This window comes from Asterias amurensis, chromosome 4 (genome assembly GCF_032118995.1).
Source record: "Asterias amurensis chromosome 4, ASM3211899v1".
NCBI lineage: Eukaryota > Metazoa > Echinodermata > Asteroidea > Forcipulatida > Asteriidae > Asterias > Asterias amurensis.
In genome coordinates this window covers 11345231-11364930 of record NC_092651.1, presented here as the reverse complement: position 1 = coordinate 11364930, position 19700 = coordinate 11345231, and the positions used below count along the sequence as shown (strand labels likewise).

The 19700-nt window shown below is 38.1% G+C and overlaps 1 protein-coding gene and 1 pseudogene across 3 annotated transcripts in view; both read right to left on the bottom strand.

The window, feature by feature from the left end:
- LOC139936626 (uncharacterized) overlaps positions 1 to 16742 on the bottom strand; it is a 124581-nt gene extending 107839 nt beyond the window's left edge. For 2 of the 3 annotated variants that reach the window (XM_071931478.1, XM_071931481.1), the window contains exons 1-3: positions 16560 to 16742; positions 15989 to 16161; positions 14787 to 14931 (exon numbers count right to left, since the gene is read on the bottom strand). In XM_071931478.1, the coding sequence (XP_071787579.1) occupies positions 14787 to 14931; positions 15989 to 16112 (269 nt within the window). In that variant the 5' untranslated portion in view covers positions 16113 to 16161; positions 16560 to 16742. The remainder of the gene's footprint in view (positions 1 to 14786; positions 14932 to 15988; positions 16162 to 16559) is intronic. The other variant, XM_071931480.1, reaches the window with a different exon arrangement.
- Positions 15456 to 15624, bottom strand: LOC139936778 (small nucleolar RNA SNORA53; annotated as a pseudogene).
- Positions 16743 to 19700: the final 2958 nt, after the last annotated feature.

Below are 19700 nucleotides of genomic sequence, written 5' to 3'. Positions count from 1 at the left end.
AGGAGGCAATGCCAAAATAAAGACAGTAGTGGATCAATGTAAACCCCACTAATACCTGTGCCGGGTTGGTCGGACCAACGCCGAAAAGAAGAGTATTTCGCTAGAGGAGGATCCCAGGATCCAACCATAGCCGAATGGGAGGGAAGGAGGCAATGCCAAAATAAAGACAGTAGTGGATCAATGGAAACCCTACTATCACATGTGCCGGGTTGGTCGGAACAACGCCGAAAAGAAGAGCATTTTGCTAGAGGAGGATCCCCGGATCCAACCACAGCTGAATGGAAGGGAAGGAGGCAATGCCAAACTACAGAGGGTAGTGGATCAATGGAAACCCATCTATCACCTGTGCCGGGTTGGTCGGACCAACGCCGAAAAGAAGAGTATTTCGCTAGGTCCGTCGGACAAACAACGGACAGAAGAGTATTTCACTAGAGGAGGATCCAACCATAGTCGAATGGAAGGGAAGGAGGCAATGCCAAAATAAAGAGGGTAATTGGTCAATGAAAACCAACGCCAAAAAGAAGAGTATTTTGCTAGAGGAGGATCCCCGGATCCAACCATAGCCGAATGGAAGGGAAGGAGGCAATGCCAAACTAAAGAGGGTAGTGGATCAATGGAAACCCATCTATCACCTGTGCCGGGTTGGTCGGACCAATGCCGAAAAGAAGAGTATTTCCCTAGGTCCGTCGGACTAACAACGGACAGAAGAGTATTTCACTAGAGGAGGATCCAACCATAGTCGAATGGAAGGGAAGGAGGCAATGCCAAAATAAAGAGGGTAATTGGGCAATGAAAACCCAACGGTCATCACATGCACTGGGTCCAACTGACTAACGTGGGGCAATGGAAACCCTTTGAGTTCATACCTATTCCTCCATGATTGGTGTTCCCAGTTCTTTTATGTGCAGTGACAGGATCCACTTGGTATTGTTTGGGTGAGAGATTACTTCCACAACATTTGCCTTTATGTTCTATAGTTGCGATAGCGTAACCCTCCTCCCGACGGCCGAAGGGAGGAGGGTTAGGTTATCGCAACTACTTTACCAGGGCTGTATTTCTGCCTAGACCACCAAACAAGGTGAAAGCATAAGAAGTGTTCTGCGTTCTTTAACGTGCACTACCTATCTTATTTTTTTATAAAGCCCCCCACAAACCCCTTACCCCTACTCTGTGACAGGTTGTAACGTGCTACAGGTTATCATTAGCAGATGCACCTGACCTGACAGGTAGTGATGTGATGATGTGCCTTAACTGATGCATTATGAAATAGCTGTATGCAAACTTAAGTTATTCCTGTTAAAGGGGATGCACTTAGCTTACATGGTACAAAGAATTGGTAACAGTCAACAACATCCCATGAAATAATATTGCTTAAAATTGGTATGTTTTTGAAAATGAGCAAAACAAATAGTTTTGATCTCGTGAGTTGCTTGATCAAAAGTAGTATGTGATTAAATTCAAGAACTTTAATCGAGATATTTGCATTTTAAAACAACTAGTTCTTAGAACTTCAACAAATATTATACATTTTCACATGACGGTACAAAGATGGTATTGGTCAACAACTTCCCATGAAATAGTAGTATTGATTGAAATCCTATGTTTTGGAAAATGAGCAAAACAATAGGTTTTGATCCTGTGAGTTTATTGAAAATAAAAATAAATAAGCCAAAGTTAATTTCAACACTTCAGAGGGAGCCGTTTCTGACAATGTTTTATACCATCAACCTCTCTCATTACTCATCACCAAGAAAGATTTTATGCTAACAACTATTTTGAGTAATTACCAATAGTGTCCACTGCCTTTAAACAGATATCCTTTATGTGTATGTGTATGTCTTTGCTCGTTTGCCTTTTACAGTTGTTCAGTGATTTGTATTATCTTCTGTGCTTTTTTATATGTCCTCTCTTGCCTTAATGTATTTTGGGGATTTAGGAGACATACGCCTTTAGGCGATAGTTATTTTTCAAAACTTGTATGCTCTCCTCGGCACCCCACTGTTGTTTTACTTTGTTCTCTTAAATGTAGTTTTTATTGTTTGAATGACAGGAGTACCCGTCGTATGCGTCACATGAATTAAACGCGGGTTACGCAAAATGAATGAACTGTGTCGTGATTCATTCATTTGAGTGCATTGATGCATGTCAGTATAAAAGCAGCGTCCTTAGCAACAGCATCCAATTCAGACCGCTGCTTACTCTGCTGTAGTGTTAGTGTCGCATTTCCACAACAGCGTATTTTATATATGATATTAGGTTCCAATGTCAACTGATAAAGATCAACCCGCGATCAAGAGAAACGATTTAATAAATTCAAAGAATATTTCAACCACAAATTGGAAAGCATTCAAATTTCCAGAAAAGACAGCTGATCAAGTTTACATTATAAAGGAACTCACAAATAAATTGGAGGCAAAAGTAGTGACAAGACCCGTGATGTGAACTCGGCACAATTCGAAATCTGCAGAAAAGTCGGAATCGCCCACGATAAAATCAAGGCTGCCCTCGAGAAGATCAACATTCCAGCAGCCATTGAGGCACTTAAAGGAGCCGAAGGCATCATTGCAGAAAGAAAGAGAACAATCAAAATTGCAGACTGTAGCAATTGGCTAGCTGGGCCGCTGTACAAGAGCTAGACAAGACAGGAAATGATAGAACGCCAGAAGAGGCCAAAAGAATCATAATAGATGAGGAAGCCGCATTAAAAGAATCGAAAGAAGAAAGAAGTTTAACCCATCTCCAGATAACCCCGAGTTAGGGTCGCATTTCGACAACAGCGTATTTTATATACGATATAAGTTCCACATAATTATGGAACATATAATGTTTTCTTTTTCTTCTGTTGGTTTTTTCAATTCTTTGTTGACAGGCATGTTGAAGGCTGACGTCTGCTACAACTGCAGAATGCAAGGACACTGGTCCAGAGAGTGCCCGTTCCATATCGATAAGACCAAGACCTAGAGCCAGAGCTGCCCACTCACTCGGCTACACCACAGCAGCCCTAAGTCAGCATTAAAGAAGCAAACATGTTTGACAAGTTTGTATATCTATTTAGAGGTACGGTGTGATTATTAATCATGTAAAACAACGGTCTTGAAATCTGATAAATTTATAGTCAAAGAAGACACGCACAATTTCCGTACTAATTTTGGTCATCTCAATTGATCATGTTTGTGTTATGAATGGTTACAATATCTCGTTTTAGAAATGCCACCCCTTGGTCCTTCCGAATAAATCAGCGCTAAATGAGAAAGTTTTCGAAATAGTTTTCATCATGGAATTGATTTCATCTCAAATAATCGTAGAGAAAACAGAGCCCTCTTTCATAGCGGATCCCTTATCAGTAGCTTATCAAGCAACTGGTAAGAAACGATTGATTCTAGATTTAAGCAGATTTAACAAATTCATTCAAAAAACTCTAAACTAGAAGATTGGAAGGTTGCAAATTCTTTCACAAGATTCTCTAGTGTTCTATTTTAACTATGTATGGTTACCATCACATCAGAATTTCACCACCAGTAAGTCTCAATACCTGCTGTTCTTGATCATTATTATCCATAATAAAGTGTAAAAGCTGATGTTTATTTGCTTGGCAACCATCCTCTGTTTTTGGCCGATTTTGTGGTCTAATACTTAACTTGGATGAAGGAATGTATTATATGAAAGGCCCGAATGCATTTTAGAGACAAATTTGTTTAACAAGTTTGTAGATGTATTTAGAGGTACGATATGACTTTTAATCATGTTAGATAACGATCTCGACATCTGATAAATTTATGGTCAAAGACACGAAAAATGTGGCCTAATTTTGTTCATCTCACTTGATCATGTCTGTGATTATGAATGGTTTTTGAAATTCCACCCCTTGGTTCTTCCAAATTAACAATTCAGCGTTAAATGAGATTGTCTAATCTCAAACAATCGTAGAGAAAACAGAACACTCTTTCATTGCGGGTCCCTTATCAAGCAACTGATAAGAAACAATTGATTCTAGAATTAAGCAGACTGAACAAATTCGTTCAGAAACTTCAAAATTGGAAAATAAGGTTGCAATTTCTTTCGCAAGTTTCTCTATAGTTCTATTTCGACTAAGTCTGGGTACCCTGTCGAAATTTCACCAACAGAAATCTTGATACCTGCATGCTGTTCTTGACATATGATCCATGTTAATGTGAAAAAGCTGGCATTTTTATTTCCTTGGTGGCCATCCTCAGTTTTTGGCCGATCTTGTGATCTAGTTACTTAACTTGGATTTAGGAATGTAGTATATGAAAGGCCCGAATGCATTTAAGAAGCAAACTTGTTTTACAAGTTTGTAAATTTATTCGAGGTACGATGTGGTTATTAATCATGTGAGATAACGATCTAGAAATCTAATACGATTGATTAAGCGGACTGAACAAATTCGTTCTGAAACTTCAAACTAGACGATTGTAAAATAAGGTTGCAATTTCTTTCACAAGATTCTCTATAATTCGACTAAGTCTGGTTACCACCATATCGAAATTTTACCTAATGATGCAAAGTAATTTTTCACGGTTGTACCACCAGTAGTCTTATGTTGTTTTCGCTCATATATGATACATAAGAATGCGTAAAAACTGACATTTTATTTCCTTGGTGGCTATCCTCTGTTTTTTGCTGATTTTGTGGTCTAGTTACTTAACTTGGATTAACGAAGGTATTATATGAGTCACCCGAATGCTTTAGAACAACAAAGAAATAAGTATTCCTTACTAAAGGGTCGTCCGTTTTCAATGATTTAGTTTTGTGCTTTACAAATAGATTGTACTCAACATGTTTTTCTTACTGTAAAACCTTTAAGATAAGTTACTGAGAACCCTTTTGGTCAAACTTCCCAATATGGCTTACTAAAGTGAAGCCCTGCAGGTTAAAGGGCAGACTCAACTGTATTAAGAGTTTCCGTGAGATAGAAAGTCCACGGCGAAATATTGTGATTTTGGAAATTCTTCAGTAACTGATTTCCACCAGAGCCCACAGCCTGGAACCGAGCCCTACTACATCGAGAATATCATGACCACCCAACCCCGGTTTTAATTAGACGCATGCCCAACCATTGATCGTGGCGAAGAGTTTGAGTCAACCACTGACCAACTTTATGGGGCTAGGCCTAAGGCCATACTTGAAGGACCGATTGGCGAAGTCGACAAGCAGGCAAGAGACATGAGTCAGGGCGTCCAGAGCAACTGAAAACAGGCAAAGATGTGCTCTGAATTATTGATTTAGTAGTGGATGAACCCTTGAGATCAATCTAAGGATGGTGTAAACAACTTGTACTTGAGGTCGAAAGCAGAATCTTTGAGTTAAACGTTGACAAGAAAAAGTTGTGACTTGTATATAGTTTCAACCAAGGCTTGAAAGAAGCACATTTGTTAGCTTAGAAGAAAGTTGTATATTTAAATTGAATTAATAGATTATTGGTTTATTTAGCCAAACCAGGGCATAAGAAAATACCCCATGAGGTAAGAAAATATCCCATGAGGTTACAAAATAACAAACTGTACTACATTTTCTGTAAATTTCTGTAAATATTAAATCCCCTTATATAATTAAAGAGTGTTGTTTATTTCAAGCTAAAGAATTGTGTTCATCACAAAATATGCAGCATGCAGCTTTTTGTTACTTTTAGATTTGCTGCTTTTATTTATAGATTTCAATGTATGGTTTGTCAGCAAATTTGCTTTTGGGAGTTGTCATGCTTGAGAAAGAATTCACTTTGTAAAATAAAGGGAAGTCTAAAATTCACAATAGTTGCCAGGGTCTGGCATTGACAACAGTCGTGAACTAGTGGATCAACTAGTGTCATCAACGCTGAGTGCCCGGCTGAAAAGATCACTATTTGTCGCAACAGTGGAGTCAGTGCTACTATACGGAGCTGAGACCTGGACCCTCACCACCAGTATGGAGAAGTCTCTGGATGGTTGCTACACCAGGATGCTGCGTATGGCCCTAAACATCCCCTGGCAGGACCACATGAGAAACTCCAACCTGTATGCTGGTTGGCCAAAGGCCACACAGAAGATCCGTGAACGCCGACTCAAGCTCGCTGGGCACTGTGTCCGTCACTCGGAGCTTGCCGCTTGCCCAACCATCCTCTGGGAGCCCACCCAAGGCAAGGCCTCGCGTGGGAGAAGATGCCTCTCCTTTGTAGACACACTAAAACGAGACACCGGCTTGACAAGCGCTGAGGAACTTCGCTCCTGCATGCTGGACCGGAACATCTGGAGAAAAATCACTGGGCAGGCTCGAGCTTCTAGATGGCGCTCGACATGATGATGGATCAAGTTGGAGTATAGTCAGAGTTAGAGCTGGAAAGTGGGCAGATGATTTTCAAATCAAGATTGAGAAGACGTGAGTTTGATAGTACCTCTAGAATATAGTCATCGGGCGTAGCTACAGCTACAGCAGACATATTTTGGGCAGCGACTTTTTGAAGACATTACTTTTGTAGTGGGCTATTTATTGAAGGCAGTGCCGAGTGCAATCATCTATTTGTGAGAATCGTCAGGGTCAGTGTTGCCGCTGTACAGATAAGATACACCATGATGTAGAAATCGTGGTTCTGAGGTCTGAGCTAAGAGTTTCCAAGTTTCGAGTTCCGACCTAAGAGTTCCGAGCCAAGAGTATTACTGAGTGTTGTTCTGGAAATTCATCCTGAGAAAGGCTTGAAAGAGAGAGAGAGAGACGAGAAGGCCAAACCGATTGAAGAAGCCAAGGGCGTGGCAAGTGAGCGGCCTTGACTAGCCTTACCCACACTTAAAGGCAGTGTTAGGAGCCAGCACCCAACTTGGTGAATCAAGATTGCTGTTATTAACTTTGATGGCTTACATGTACATATGTATGGTTACTGTAGCCACTGAACTGGTTGGAAGTACTCAACTAATAATTATATTGTGATTGTATATAAATTTGTGAGGACTTGAAAGTATTAATCAACTGAATCGAATGAAAGTCTTCACTGGAAAGTAGTCTTGAAATTGTCTATATTCTTGTGTGAAGACTCCCCTGAATCTGATAACTAAGAATGTTTGTAAATATAAATGATTGTAAATAATGATGTCTACAGAATTGTAAAGAAGAATACAGTGAAACTGAATTGAATTGTCTATTTAGTTTTGTCTGTTTGAATACCAAAATTATTGTGTGTGTAGCACCCCGGGTCACGTGCTTAGGGCGCTGGCAATCGATGTCACCATACTGAGATCGATCATGCCATTACATTCCAAACTCATTGAAGCATAATGTCAAACTGCTGAAGCGTATACATAGTATATAAGCAAAAGGAATCTATGAGTCTCCAGTTCAGGTCTTTTTCAGTCGCTGAGTATACTTTAAAACATTTTATCAGAGTTAAACTAGTTTGTTACGACAAATTTCTACCGATGTCTATGCCCCAGCAACCTGGAAACTTGGACACTAAAGCCTTATTTGAGAAGTTCCAGCTCTACTTTAACTCAAAATTCGAGGCATTATCAAATAATAACAAACCTCAGGACGACACTGAGCTGAAAGTAATAAAGAACAAACTAGAAGCCCGGGAGCTCTCGAAGCCCGGTAACTCGGCACAGTAGGCTTTCTGCGGCGAGCTAGAGATTCTTCTCGCACGGATGAAGAACTCACTTCTACAAAAAAGCGACTTACAAGAAGTTTTTGATACCATCGTCAAAGCAGAAGATCTAATTACCAATCGCAAACAGAAGATCAAGATCGCAGACTCAAGTAAAGCCGGTTGGGTAACTGTCCAGCACCTGGAAAGCGCACCAAGAAAGATTAGTCAGTAGAGGTGCAAAAGAAAGTCCTAATCGCTGAAGAAGCAGCCCTGAAAGATTTGGAAGGAAGGAAGCTACAAAAAAGGTCTTCAAGCTTTCGTCAAGCCCAAGATGGGGCTTCGTACAGGCATTATTCTGCTGCTTCTGGTGAAAATAATATTTTTCGAGGTAAAACCCACTTACTGCATTTTTCTTTGTCAAATTTCAGAGTCGGCCGAATCCTGGCCTTATTCCCATGTTTTTCAATAAATTCGTAGAATATACTTGACTGCGTATCTGTGTGCTTATTTTGGTTGTTCATAAGGTTAAAACTGTTTTTCATGCATATGAGCGTAGCGAAGGAGCACAAACATTTTATTTTCTTTCGTTGTTGTAAGAAGAATAGTGTAATATTAATAAGACACACATTTCCGGGTATTAGGCAATGCTATAATCAGTAAAACTGAGAAATATCTTGACAGTGACGAACCAGGAGCTAAGAAAGAAATCAAGGGTGCAGGATATTATCAAGACGATCAAATAAAAAAAGTGGAGATGGGCAGGCCACCTAGCAAGGAGGCATGACAAGAGGTGGGCATGTAAAACAACCAACTGGACTCCAAGAATGTGGACAAGAAATAGAGGGCGACAAAACAGAAGATGAAGAGATGAACTAAGTTCACACAGGGGCATTGCTTGGCAACAACAGCGCTGAATAGAGTGAGATGAAGATTTGGTGAAGAGGATTTCCTCCTGCAGTGGAGTGAAACACTCTAGACAACGACGATACCACTGATTATACATGTATTCTTCAAAGTTTCATGACTCTGCTTAAAAATTGCAACCAGCAAGCTATGTACTTCCACTAACAGGATTTCTGAAGTTCAATTCTGCTTTAATCCAGGGTGCACAGCAAACTATGTTCATGTATAACATCTCCAAGCTTTAAATGAAAACCATGCAGTAGGAATGATTCTGGTGTCTAATTCTGCTTACAAATTCAAACCAGGGTGAGCAAACTATTGTACTTTCATTATTTTTAAGACACTAGTTAGCCACTAGGCAGGGTTTTCAAATTGAAATCGGATCCCATGAAGAGCCAGACACCTCCAGAATGATTTACCATGGTGTGATATTTTCAGCATTATGATAACCTACCCAACAATTTTGTTTCTTCATGTTACAGTGTACTTCCACAAGTATTTATAGATTTGCACAAGACTTATATGGTGTAAATATGGTAATGGTCAACAACTTTCCTTTGACTAGTATTGCCTGAACAAAATAGTTTTGATCTTATGAGTTGTTTGATAATAACTTTAATCAAGTTATTTGCCTCATTATACAACTACAAGAGTTTTTAAGAATTAGTATAACAACTAGTTTTGATCTTGTGAGTTGCTTGATCGACACTAACATTAAAATTAATAACTTTAATCAAGTTATTTGCCTTATAAAAAAACAAGTTGTTCTAGTCATTGAAATCATAAATTACCATTATCATCATTGTGCTCTAAGTCTCAAATTGTTCTAGTCATGGAAATTACCAATTACCAATATCGTCCTTGTGCTCTAAGTTTGTATATTGAAGTTGACAAATTTTCATAAAAAAATGAATTCCTCCAAGTTCCTGTTTTGTTCATGGCTTATTTTTCTTCTATTAGTTTTTGTGAACAGTATTTCATTTAATTGTATTGTGCACTACTGTTGCATAAGGAAATTTATTCCATTGTTCCAATTCTCCAAACAACTGTAGCTATTTATAATTTTGGTTGCAGCTTAGTTTGGGACATTTTATTTGATGATTTGTTAATGATAAACTGAATTTAAATAATGTTTTTACAGGGAAGAAATAGAGTAACTGGGTGGTGTCTTTTCTGCTCTAAATGGCAACATGCATTCCTTGTTATGAAAAAGGTTCAAGTAGAGGGCCTTTAAAGCATCAACACTGTACTAGTTCATGTTTCTTGGTTGTATGTGTGTTTTAAATAATTTATATCGTAGAGACCATAACAGATAATACATCAACAAACAAATGAAATGGTTACATTCCGCGGCTAAAAGAATATCACAATAATCAACATCACGGTGATAAAACCCACATGATATTACTTGGGTAGGAATGAAATCCAAAACTTTTGGTACATAATTGTTTTAGATTACAAAAAGAACAGTTTAATTATACATCTTCAAAAACTTCATCAATAGTAAGCAGGTATGTTAAAATTAGTTTTCATAAAGGATACATTATGATGTGAGACAATGGAGAATGGTGTCATCATATCCTCATTCTGCTGTAAACTGCAGTCTTGATAAAACGGCAACGGCAACCATGGCAACTGTCTTTAATCATAATGTGTGTCACTGTCAATCAGACTGTCAACGGGCCCAGGTCCTAACCATTTCTGACTGCCACCCCTTAAGAAGTAAAATGACATCCTTGAATGTTCAGAAAGATCAAAAGAATGTATGAAAAAGACTCTTAGAACTCTTAAAAGTGTCGAAGTCGCAAAAAGTAAACATTTTGTCCGGGCTGACTCCATTGTTTACCTTAACGCCGTGGTTACTGCATGCAACTTGCACGGCAAGTCCGGAGCTCCCGTGCGAGAGTTCCGGACTTGCCTTGAATGTCCTCATGAAGTTTCTCGATCTGCTGTATTTTACAACATTCAGTAAAAAGTGTTTTCAGCTACTAATTCCCTGACATGGGTATTTAAAAAATCTAAAGCCAAACCCTTAAAAAGTGGCAGTCAAATGGAGACGGTCATCGCAGGGCAGTGTTGACGTTCAATCTTGAAGGACTCCGGCCATTTTGTCACTTATTTCTAATCTGTACACAGCGCCCGGTTGCTGATTGGTTTCCAAGACCGAATCTGCATATCAATAGTAAATGGCTTTTGTGTTTTTGGGTGGACCCCGGATTGAAATTGTATGCCCATGTCCGAATTAGTTGAAGTATTATAGGATGGCCTTACCGTGCCAAAGTTAATATCAGTGGTTTACGGCAACTTCAAAATGAAACTCAATGGTTTTTACTTTTTATTTTCCAGGGAGCTGAGACTAGAAGTTGAATGGTCCCTGAAAAAAGGCGAACATCCCCTAAATTGCACAGTCCATGTTTTTTATTACGCTTTTATTCATTTGGTTATTTAAAGGGAGTGGCACTTATGGTAATTACTCAAAATATAATTACTATCAATAAACCTTTCTTGATTACGAGTAACGGGGAGAGGTTGGTGTGATAAAACATTGTGAGAAACAGCTCCCAAGTGACGTCGTTTTCGAGAAAGAAGTAATTTTCCACGAATTTGATTTTGAGACCCCAGATTTAGAATTTGAGGTCTCGAAATCAAGCATCTGATAGCACACAACTTCGTGTGACCATGGTGCGACAAGGGTGTTTTTCTTTCATTAATATCTTGCAACTTCGACGGCAGATTGAGCTCAAATTTTCACAGGTTTGCTATTTTATGCATTTGTTGAGATACACCAACTGTCAAGACTAGTCTTTGAAAATTACCAATAGTGTCTGATGTCTTTAATTGTATAGATATGTACGCAAACAACTCTACAAATTACTGAGGGATGTTTGTTTTCTGTACATCAAAATTACCGCTGTCGTAGTGCGTTTCAATGGGGAACTAATCTTTGGGGCGAGTTATTCAAAAAAGTTAACCGAAATTTGAAAAAAAATTGTTAAATTTATGGTTTTGTATTTCAACAGTAAATTTAATGACCTAATGCAAAACGTGTAACTCGCACTTAGCCTCGGTATTTGCGGCTCATTTTCAAACAATTTCGTAATTCATTATCCTTTGTTTGTTTGCTTTCCAATCATTTATAGCTATAAAATGTTAATATTACCTAATAAAAATGTTTAGGTTACGGCTTAAATTCCAGTATTCGTTCGAATAAAATAACAGATTCACTTTGAGAAATTAGCAAACTTTAATTGACTTTATTTTCACCACGCGAGCGCCCTCACTTGCCAGGTGTGTGCCAATCAAGTTATCGGTCGGGGAGGGGCTTAACTTTTTTTGGGAGGGGGTAAAATCTAGTCTTTTGTGACCAAGCCTTCAGCAGCACTTTCTGCTACACGGCTTTATGAAATTGATTCCAAATATATTAAGGGTCCTGTCTATTGTTCACCTATTGTTCCCTTAAAGCCATTGAACCCTTTCGGTACAGGAAAAAAAAAGTTCACAGATTTACAAATAACTGACAGGGTTTACAGAAGGTAGTGGTGAAATACTTCTCTTGAAATATTATTCTATGAAATGCTTTACTTTTCGAGAAAACAGTAAAACAACATCAATTCTCGTTACGGATTTATTTTAAACACATGTCATGACACGGCGAAAGGCGCGGATACAAGGGTGGGTTTTCCTGTTATTTTCTCCCGACTCCGATGACTGATTAAGCCCAAATTTTCACAGATTTGTTATTTGATATAGAATTTGTGAAACACAAAGTGTGGGCCTTGGACAAAACTGTTTACCGAAAGGGTCCAATGGCTTTAAAACTTCCTTGAGATCATTTATTGTTCCTATTGAGATTGCCTTTTGTGGGATCCATTGTAATTAGGACCTACATGCTCAACTTAAGGACAGACACACACATACAGCTTAGTTGCATTCACTACATTTACATCTTTTGCACTTAAACTTTTACACATTCTTTAATACTGTAAAAAGCACTGCGCGGACTTTGTGTAGGCCTAAGTCCCCATATAAAGTGGAAACTTCGTATTAACACACCCTCACATATGGAAGGCACTTAATACTAAACTCCACAGCGGTTCGGCCCATCGGAGAATACCCGAGCGTTACAACCAGGTCCTAGTGGTTAGTCCACTCTTATGTAACAACTCCCCAAACCTGCTGCTACAAATGTACCTGATAAAGAGGTCTGAAGCAGTGATTGCATCTTTTAAACATGAAAATATAAACAACCAGGTCCCAGTGGTTAGTCCACTCTTATGTAACAACTCCCCAAACCTGGTGCTACAAATTTATCTGATAAAGAGGTCTGAAGCAGTGCTTGCATCTTTTAAACATGAAAATATAAACAACCAGGTCCCAGTGGTTAGTCCACTCTTATGTCACAACTCCCCAAACCTGCTGCTGAGGTCTGAAGCAGTGCTTGCATCTTTTAAACATGAAAATATAAACAACCAGGTCCTAGTGGTTAGTCCACTCTTATGTAACAACTCCCCAAACCTGCTGCGTGGGGGATCATCGCGAACTGTGCTGGAATGTTCCGAGAGCACACGAAAAGTTCCGAACCGCTGTTAAGATTAGTTTTTATTGCCTTCCCTCACATATGGCAGTTATGGGGAAACTTTTGTTGCTTAATTATTCCTCTTTAAGTATACAAGTGAGAAATTGCCGTTCTCAAAAACCTTGTTACTTTAGAAAGAGCCGTCTCTCACAATGATTTATACTATCAACAGCCAAGTAAGTTTTATATTGACAATTAATTTTTAATTTAGTAGTGAATTACAACAGGCCAGGACAGGGGTCATTGGGAGTAAAACCATGTTAATACAAACTCAAATCCGACAAGAAACACCTTATTTTGATAACCGATGTCATAAGTTTCGTTTATTATTTTGCTCTGCTGCAAAACACATGATAATGTCAGTTCATTGATTCACACTTCTTATGAAATATATGTTGAATGAATTACAACAGGCCAGGACAGGGGTCATTGGGAGTAAAACCATGTTAATACAAACTCAAATCCGACAAGAAACACCTTATTTTGATAACCGATGTCATAAGTTTCGTTTATTATTTTGCTCTGCTGCAAAACACATGATAATGTCAGTTCATTGATTCACACTTCTTATGAAATATATGTTGAATGAATGGCTAGAACCTTCACACAGTCATATTGTGCAATTTAATGTCTATCATAAATATTACATTAAAATCTCAATCAATGACAACACTGCTTTTTTACATTCTTAAAAAATACTATTTTGTACATCCATTCATTTCACAGACAATTTCCAATTGTCATCACTGCTATACTAAATTCATGTTCATGTTATTTATATTGTGATTAATGGATCACCCTCTGATTGCAAATTGATAATGAAAATCTGTTTATTGTTCAACTCCAAGTTTTTATTTCTACATAGGAGCTAATAATTAAAGTTAGTTGGACACCTTTGGTTATTGTCAAAGATTAGTATTCTCACTTAGTGTATCCCAAGAGAGATATGCATAAAATAAAAAAACCTGTGAACATTTAAAAGAGAATAATGAAAGAAAGAAAAACACTCATGCAGAAATTTGTTTGCTTTCATCATTGACATTAATCGACCTTTCTGGTAACTTCATTGTCTACTTCTCCTAACCCTTAAGCACATATGATGTTTCTGGTTTAGTGGAGCAAAAGGTTTCTGAGTGCCCAACCTGTGTTTCCAATGTTTCAAAATCATACCTTTAAAATGTTGTTAGAATGAATTCAACACAAAAGGTATGTTGAGCTGTTATAACATCAATAAATAAGTTCAAAGGTTCAGAAGAACACACCTTCCCTCTTGACAGTATCTCATAAAGACAGCACGGCAACTTAGTTGACAAAAATAAAGGAAGGATTTGGGTTTTGTTTTCTCACTCAAAGGATCGCTATGAAAAAAATACTCCTGTGGGACTTAGGGTCCAGTCTATACGGTCAATGTCAAATCATTTTTCAAATGTGTGTCTGAATTAACAACAGAGAATGGAAAAGGTGTCTTTATTGATCACAATTGTTAATTTGTTTTCATCATGGGTGGGATAAACTGAAAACCAAAGTATTGTTTTTAAATAACCAGTCTTCAAGTCTTAAATTTTTATTTTAAATGATGTGTTCGTGAGAAGTTCAGTTTTAAAAACCCACAAACCAAAACAAAATATCAACAACGATGGTAATTGTTGTCTTTGTGTTTTTTTCCTAGTTAAATATTTCTGTAATAAATTTGATTTGTTTTTATCTAACTGGGTTTATGTGGATTTCTAAACTGACCTATTTGGCAGCCAACTTCTGCTTGAGGCTCTCTGGCATCTCTGGTGGTGGTGGGCGGGGCAGACGGAAGTACACCTTATTATAACCGAGTCATAGATGAACCATTGTACAGCAGTAAGGGTACCAACCAAACCCTTCCACAAACCTATAAGGACAAGAAAAGAGATCAAGCAGAGACTGGATGAATTGAATTATGAACATCTGGATTATTAATACAAGTCTGGATACTAACCGAGACAATACATGTCAGGATTTTCAAATGAATGAAAAGTAAAAGGCCCAGTGCCGCAACAAACCTTTTTGAGATATGGTGGCCACTATAGGAGTGCACTGTGTGGTTTGGGTGTATACAGACAGATTTACACAAACCATACAGTGCTTATAGTAGTGTGTCCACCATATCTCAAAATGGCTTATGAAACCCCTTGCTACATTTTATTTATTAAACCATGAAACAAACTGACAGAATAAATACTCCCTCCCACTAAATGTCAATGTAAAAACACAAATTGAAAAAAACTAATGTCCCCATCACAAGCATGACACCATGTGTACAAAGTTGACCAAATGCCTTGACACCTTCACTTGAACCTAACATCAACAAAGAACATGTTGATGCAGATGGGTGCTGAACGTCGAGCCATAAAGAGGTCATCACAATATGTACTATTTTGCTCATAGCAGAGGTATTCTACTCTTACACACCAATGACTCAAGCACTCCCATGGAACACAACATTAATAGTGTTGCTGAAAGAAAGTGGCTCTACAGAAAGTCACCCATTACATGATAACTAAACTGTAATACCATCCCAAGAGCGGATCTAAGGAAGTGTGTGAGGTACATTCATGCAATAAAAACCAAGGTCTACAACCCTGTCATACTTTGTAGAAAGTACCTAATACTGAGAGTAAAATCCATCTTGAACCACCCTTCCCTCCCCTCCTTAGACTCTGACACGATACATGTTCACGAGGCGAGTAAGAACAGGATGCAGGATTGCGGACTCTGTGCAATACACAGCAAATAGCTAGTGAAAATAAAAGCATGCAGGCAACTCAAACTTGTGGTTGATTTGTCCAACCCTGTGTGCATTAGGACTGTTCTCTGCACAATTTTATATAAGTTAAGAGTTGACAGCTAGTACAACATGTGTTAGTGAAAATTTCAGGATATCGAAAAAAGAAAAAAAAATCACTTACCAATGTAACCGACTAAGAAGGTGACCACAAGCTGTTCTGATTTGGTGCAGTCGGAGCGTGGCTTTGAGACTACATTTTTGTACAAGAACTCTACAGGTCTCTCAAAGCAAGCACACTTCATCATTGTGTATGGGATTTGCCTCAACCAGAGTGGAGGCAGACCTTAATAGAATCTATGGGAGAAAGGTTTAGAAATATTCTTTAAACTCGCATATAAGTTTTGAAACAAATCATATACACCAAATAGTCAAAACAACCGAGGTAGTAAACAATGTACAGAACTAAACAAAACAAATCAAGTTTTCTTGCCTATGGGTCTGGAATGGTATGGCCATTGCCAATTTCATGAAGCACAGAAACCTGCTAAGCACAAGAAAAGAAGGCTAAGCAAATACAGGTTACCAGCCAACATTCCATGATGTTCCGGTGGTGCCACTGGTTCAACCCATAACTATTGCTTAGCAAAGAAACTGGTTCAACAATTTTCTGCTAAAAAGCTTGATGAGATTTGGCCCTTGTCCAATATAAAAAAAAACTATTATAAAATTCTAAATGACCTATCCTCTAATACCTTCCATGGCCCAAAGCTTTGGTTCAACCTCCCTTAATGTATTTGCGAATCCTGGCATTGTTTGAATGCGCACATTGACTGCTTCCATCGGTGACAGTGCAATGTCAGCAAAGAACTCTGCACTTGCGGAGGCTGTTAGGTACAACGATGTTCCATACACAAGTATGTTCCTCACCCAATAAGTTGCTGTAAAGCGTCTGTCATGAGAAGAAACAAAAAGTTAAATCTAGTTTACCTTTAATCATTTTGATAACACAAAAATGATCCATAGTGTACTAGAAGTTCAAAAGTATTATTTTTATTATTAAAACATAGTTAGAATATAGGCCTACACTAAAAATAGCCTACATAAAAGTTATATTTGTAATTAAGTAACAGTATTTTTATAACATAATTAGACATTAGGCCTTTTCACACTATTGACCTTTTTATCCGGATAGGGTTGGTGGTAAAATTTCAACACGGATATACACTAACTTTTACACTAGCTCTGTAGGAAATCAGCTTTTTGGTTAATACTTGTATGACTTCCAATCCGGATATTGTGCGACCGTTTCACACTGCAAACAGGGATTAAAGCAGGACAGGGCTACTTTTTAGGAACGCAGCACCTCTTGAAAAAAAGAGGCGTTTTTAAAATATGTGAATATTCATGCTGCATGTAGGTAGGTTCAGTGCATGCACGCTCGCTTACAGGCGCACATACATGTAGTACAGTCATGTACATAACCGCCAAAAGTTTTTTGCATAGCCCCGGAAAAGATTGCATATGCAAAAGTATCCAGAGCGGACAGTATTGCATGGCGAACACAAATGCATCTGTCACCGGAATGGTCAAAATTTCAGATTTGGGGTCAACAAATTTCATATGATTTTAAGGTTCCAATTGATGCAGAACGGACTACTGAAGACATGTTAACAGTCGAGACTGGGCATAAAACCAAAATATTCAAATTTCTCACTAAATTAAGTTTTGATTTTTAGTCCAAAATGAAATAATTCGACCATGCCGGTATAGTCAAACATTCAGATTTGGGGTCAACAAATTTCCGATTATTTAATGATTCCCAATGATACAGAACAGACTACTGAAGACATTTTATCAGTCGGTACTGGGTATACAACCAAAATATTCAGATAATATATTAGGAAACTGGTGAGTTTGGATTGTTATTGCATATGCACAAATGTCTGCTGAACGGTTTTGCATATAAGCAATAGTGTCCGCCCAGACGCTGCTGCATAATGAAATTGTGTCCTCCCGGACACTTTTGCATAGGCAGTTGTGTAATTCAGAGCAAAACCGTCCCTGCAGTAAATTAAACGCCCTTGGTCGACGGTACACGTTCGCCATTTTTTTATACAAGCTGTATGTAAGAGCATGTCATGAATGACATGAGAAATACTCCTGCTGCAAAAACGGAGGTTCAGTGCAAGCAAGCTCGCTTAGGCGCGAACATACATGTAGTACAGTCATGTACATGTCTTTAGAAGGTTTTTGCATAGCCCCGTACACGATTGCATGAGCAATTGTATCAGAAGCGGACAGTATTGCATGGCGAACACAATTGCATCTGGCAACGGTGTGGTCAAATTTCAGATTTGAGGTCAACAAATTTCCGATGATTTCATGGTTCCCAAAGAACAGAACAGTCTACTGAAAACTATGATGCCGGTGTCACAAAATATCTGTGTCGAGCAAAAGTTTGAGATTTATTGGGAACTTTGTAAGTTTGGGTTTTTGGGCCAAAATTTATAAAAATCTGTGATGCCGACATCACAACATTTTCATATCTCAGGTCAACAAATTTTGGGTGATTTTTTGGTTTCAAATGATACAGAAAGGACTACTGAACACAATTTATCTGTGTGGGATGGGTAAACGAGCAACAGTTTGAGATTTATTGAGCATTTTGTAATTTTGGGGTTTTGGGCCAAAATTAAAAAAATCTGTGATGCCGGCATCACAAAATTTTCAGATTTCGGGTCAACAAATTTTGGGTGATTTTATGGTTTCAAATGATACAGAAAGGACTACTGAACACATTTTATCAGTGTGGGATGGGTAATCGAGCAAAAGTTTGAGATTTATTGAGCATTTTGGAAGTTTGGGTTTTAGGGCTAAAATTTAAAAAATCTGTGATGCCGGCATCACAAAATTTTCAGATTTCGGGTCAACAAATTTTTGATGATTTTATGGTTTCAAATGATACAGAAAGGACCACTGAACACATTTTATCAGTGTGGGATGGCTAAACGAACAAAAGTTTGAGATTTATTGAGCATTTTGTAAGTTTGGGTTTTTGGGCCAAAATTATAAAAAATCTGTGATGCCGGCATCACAAAATTTTCAGATTTCGGGCCTACAAATTTGGGTGATTTTATGGTTTCAAATGATACAGATAGGACTACTGAGCTAATTTTGTCAGTGTGGGTAGGGTAATCGAGCAAAAGTTTGAGATTTATTGAGTATTTTGTAAGTTTGGGTTTTTTGGCCAAAATTTTAAAAATCTGTGATGCTGGCATCACAAAATTTTCAGATTTCGGGTCAACAAATTTTTCGGTAATTTTATGGTTTCAAATGATACAGAAAGGACTACTGAGCTAATTTTGTCGGTGTGGGATGGGTAAACGAGCAAAAGTTTGAGGTTTATTGACAATTTTGTAAGTTTGGAGTTTTGGTCCTAAATCCCAAAAATCTGTGATGCCGGCATCACAAAATTTTCAGATTTCGGGTCAACAAATTTTCGGTAATTTTATGAATTCAAATGATACAGAAAGGACTACTGAACACATTTGATCAGTGTGGGATGGGTAAACGAGCAAAAGTTTGAGATTTATTGAGCATTTTTTAAGTTTGGGTTTTTGGGCTAAAATGTTAAAAATCTGTGATGCCGGCATCACAACATTTTCAGATTTCGGGTCAACAAATTTTCGGTCATTTTATGGTTTTAAATGATACAGAAAGGACACCTGAACACATTTTATCAGTGTGGGATGGGTAATCGAGCAAAAGTTGAAGATTTATTGACAATTTTGTAAGTTTGGGTTAGGGCCAAAATTATAAAAAAATCTGTGATGCCGGCATCACAAAATTTTCAGATTTCAGGTCAACAAATTTTGGGTGATTTTATGGTTTCA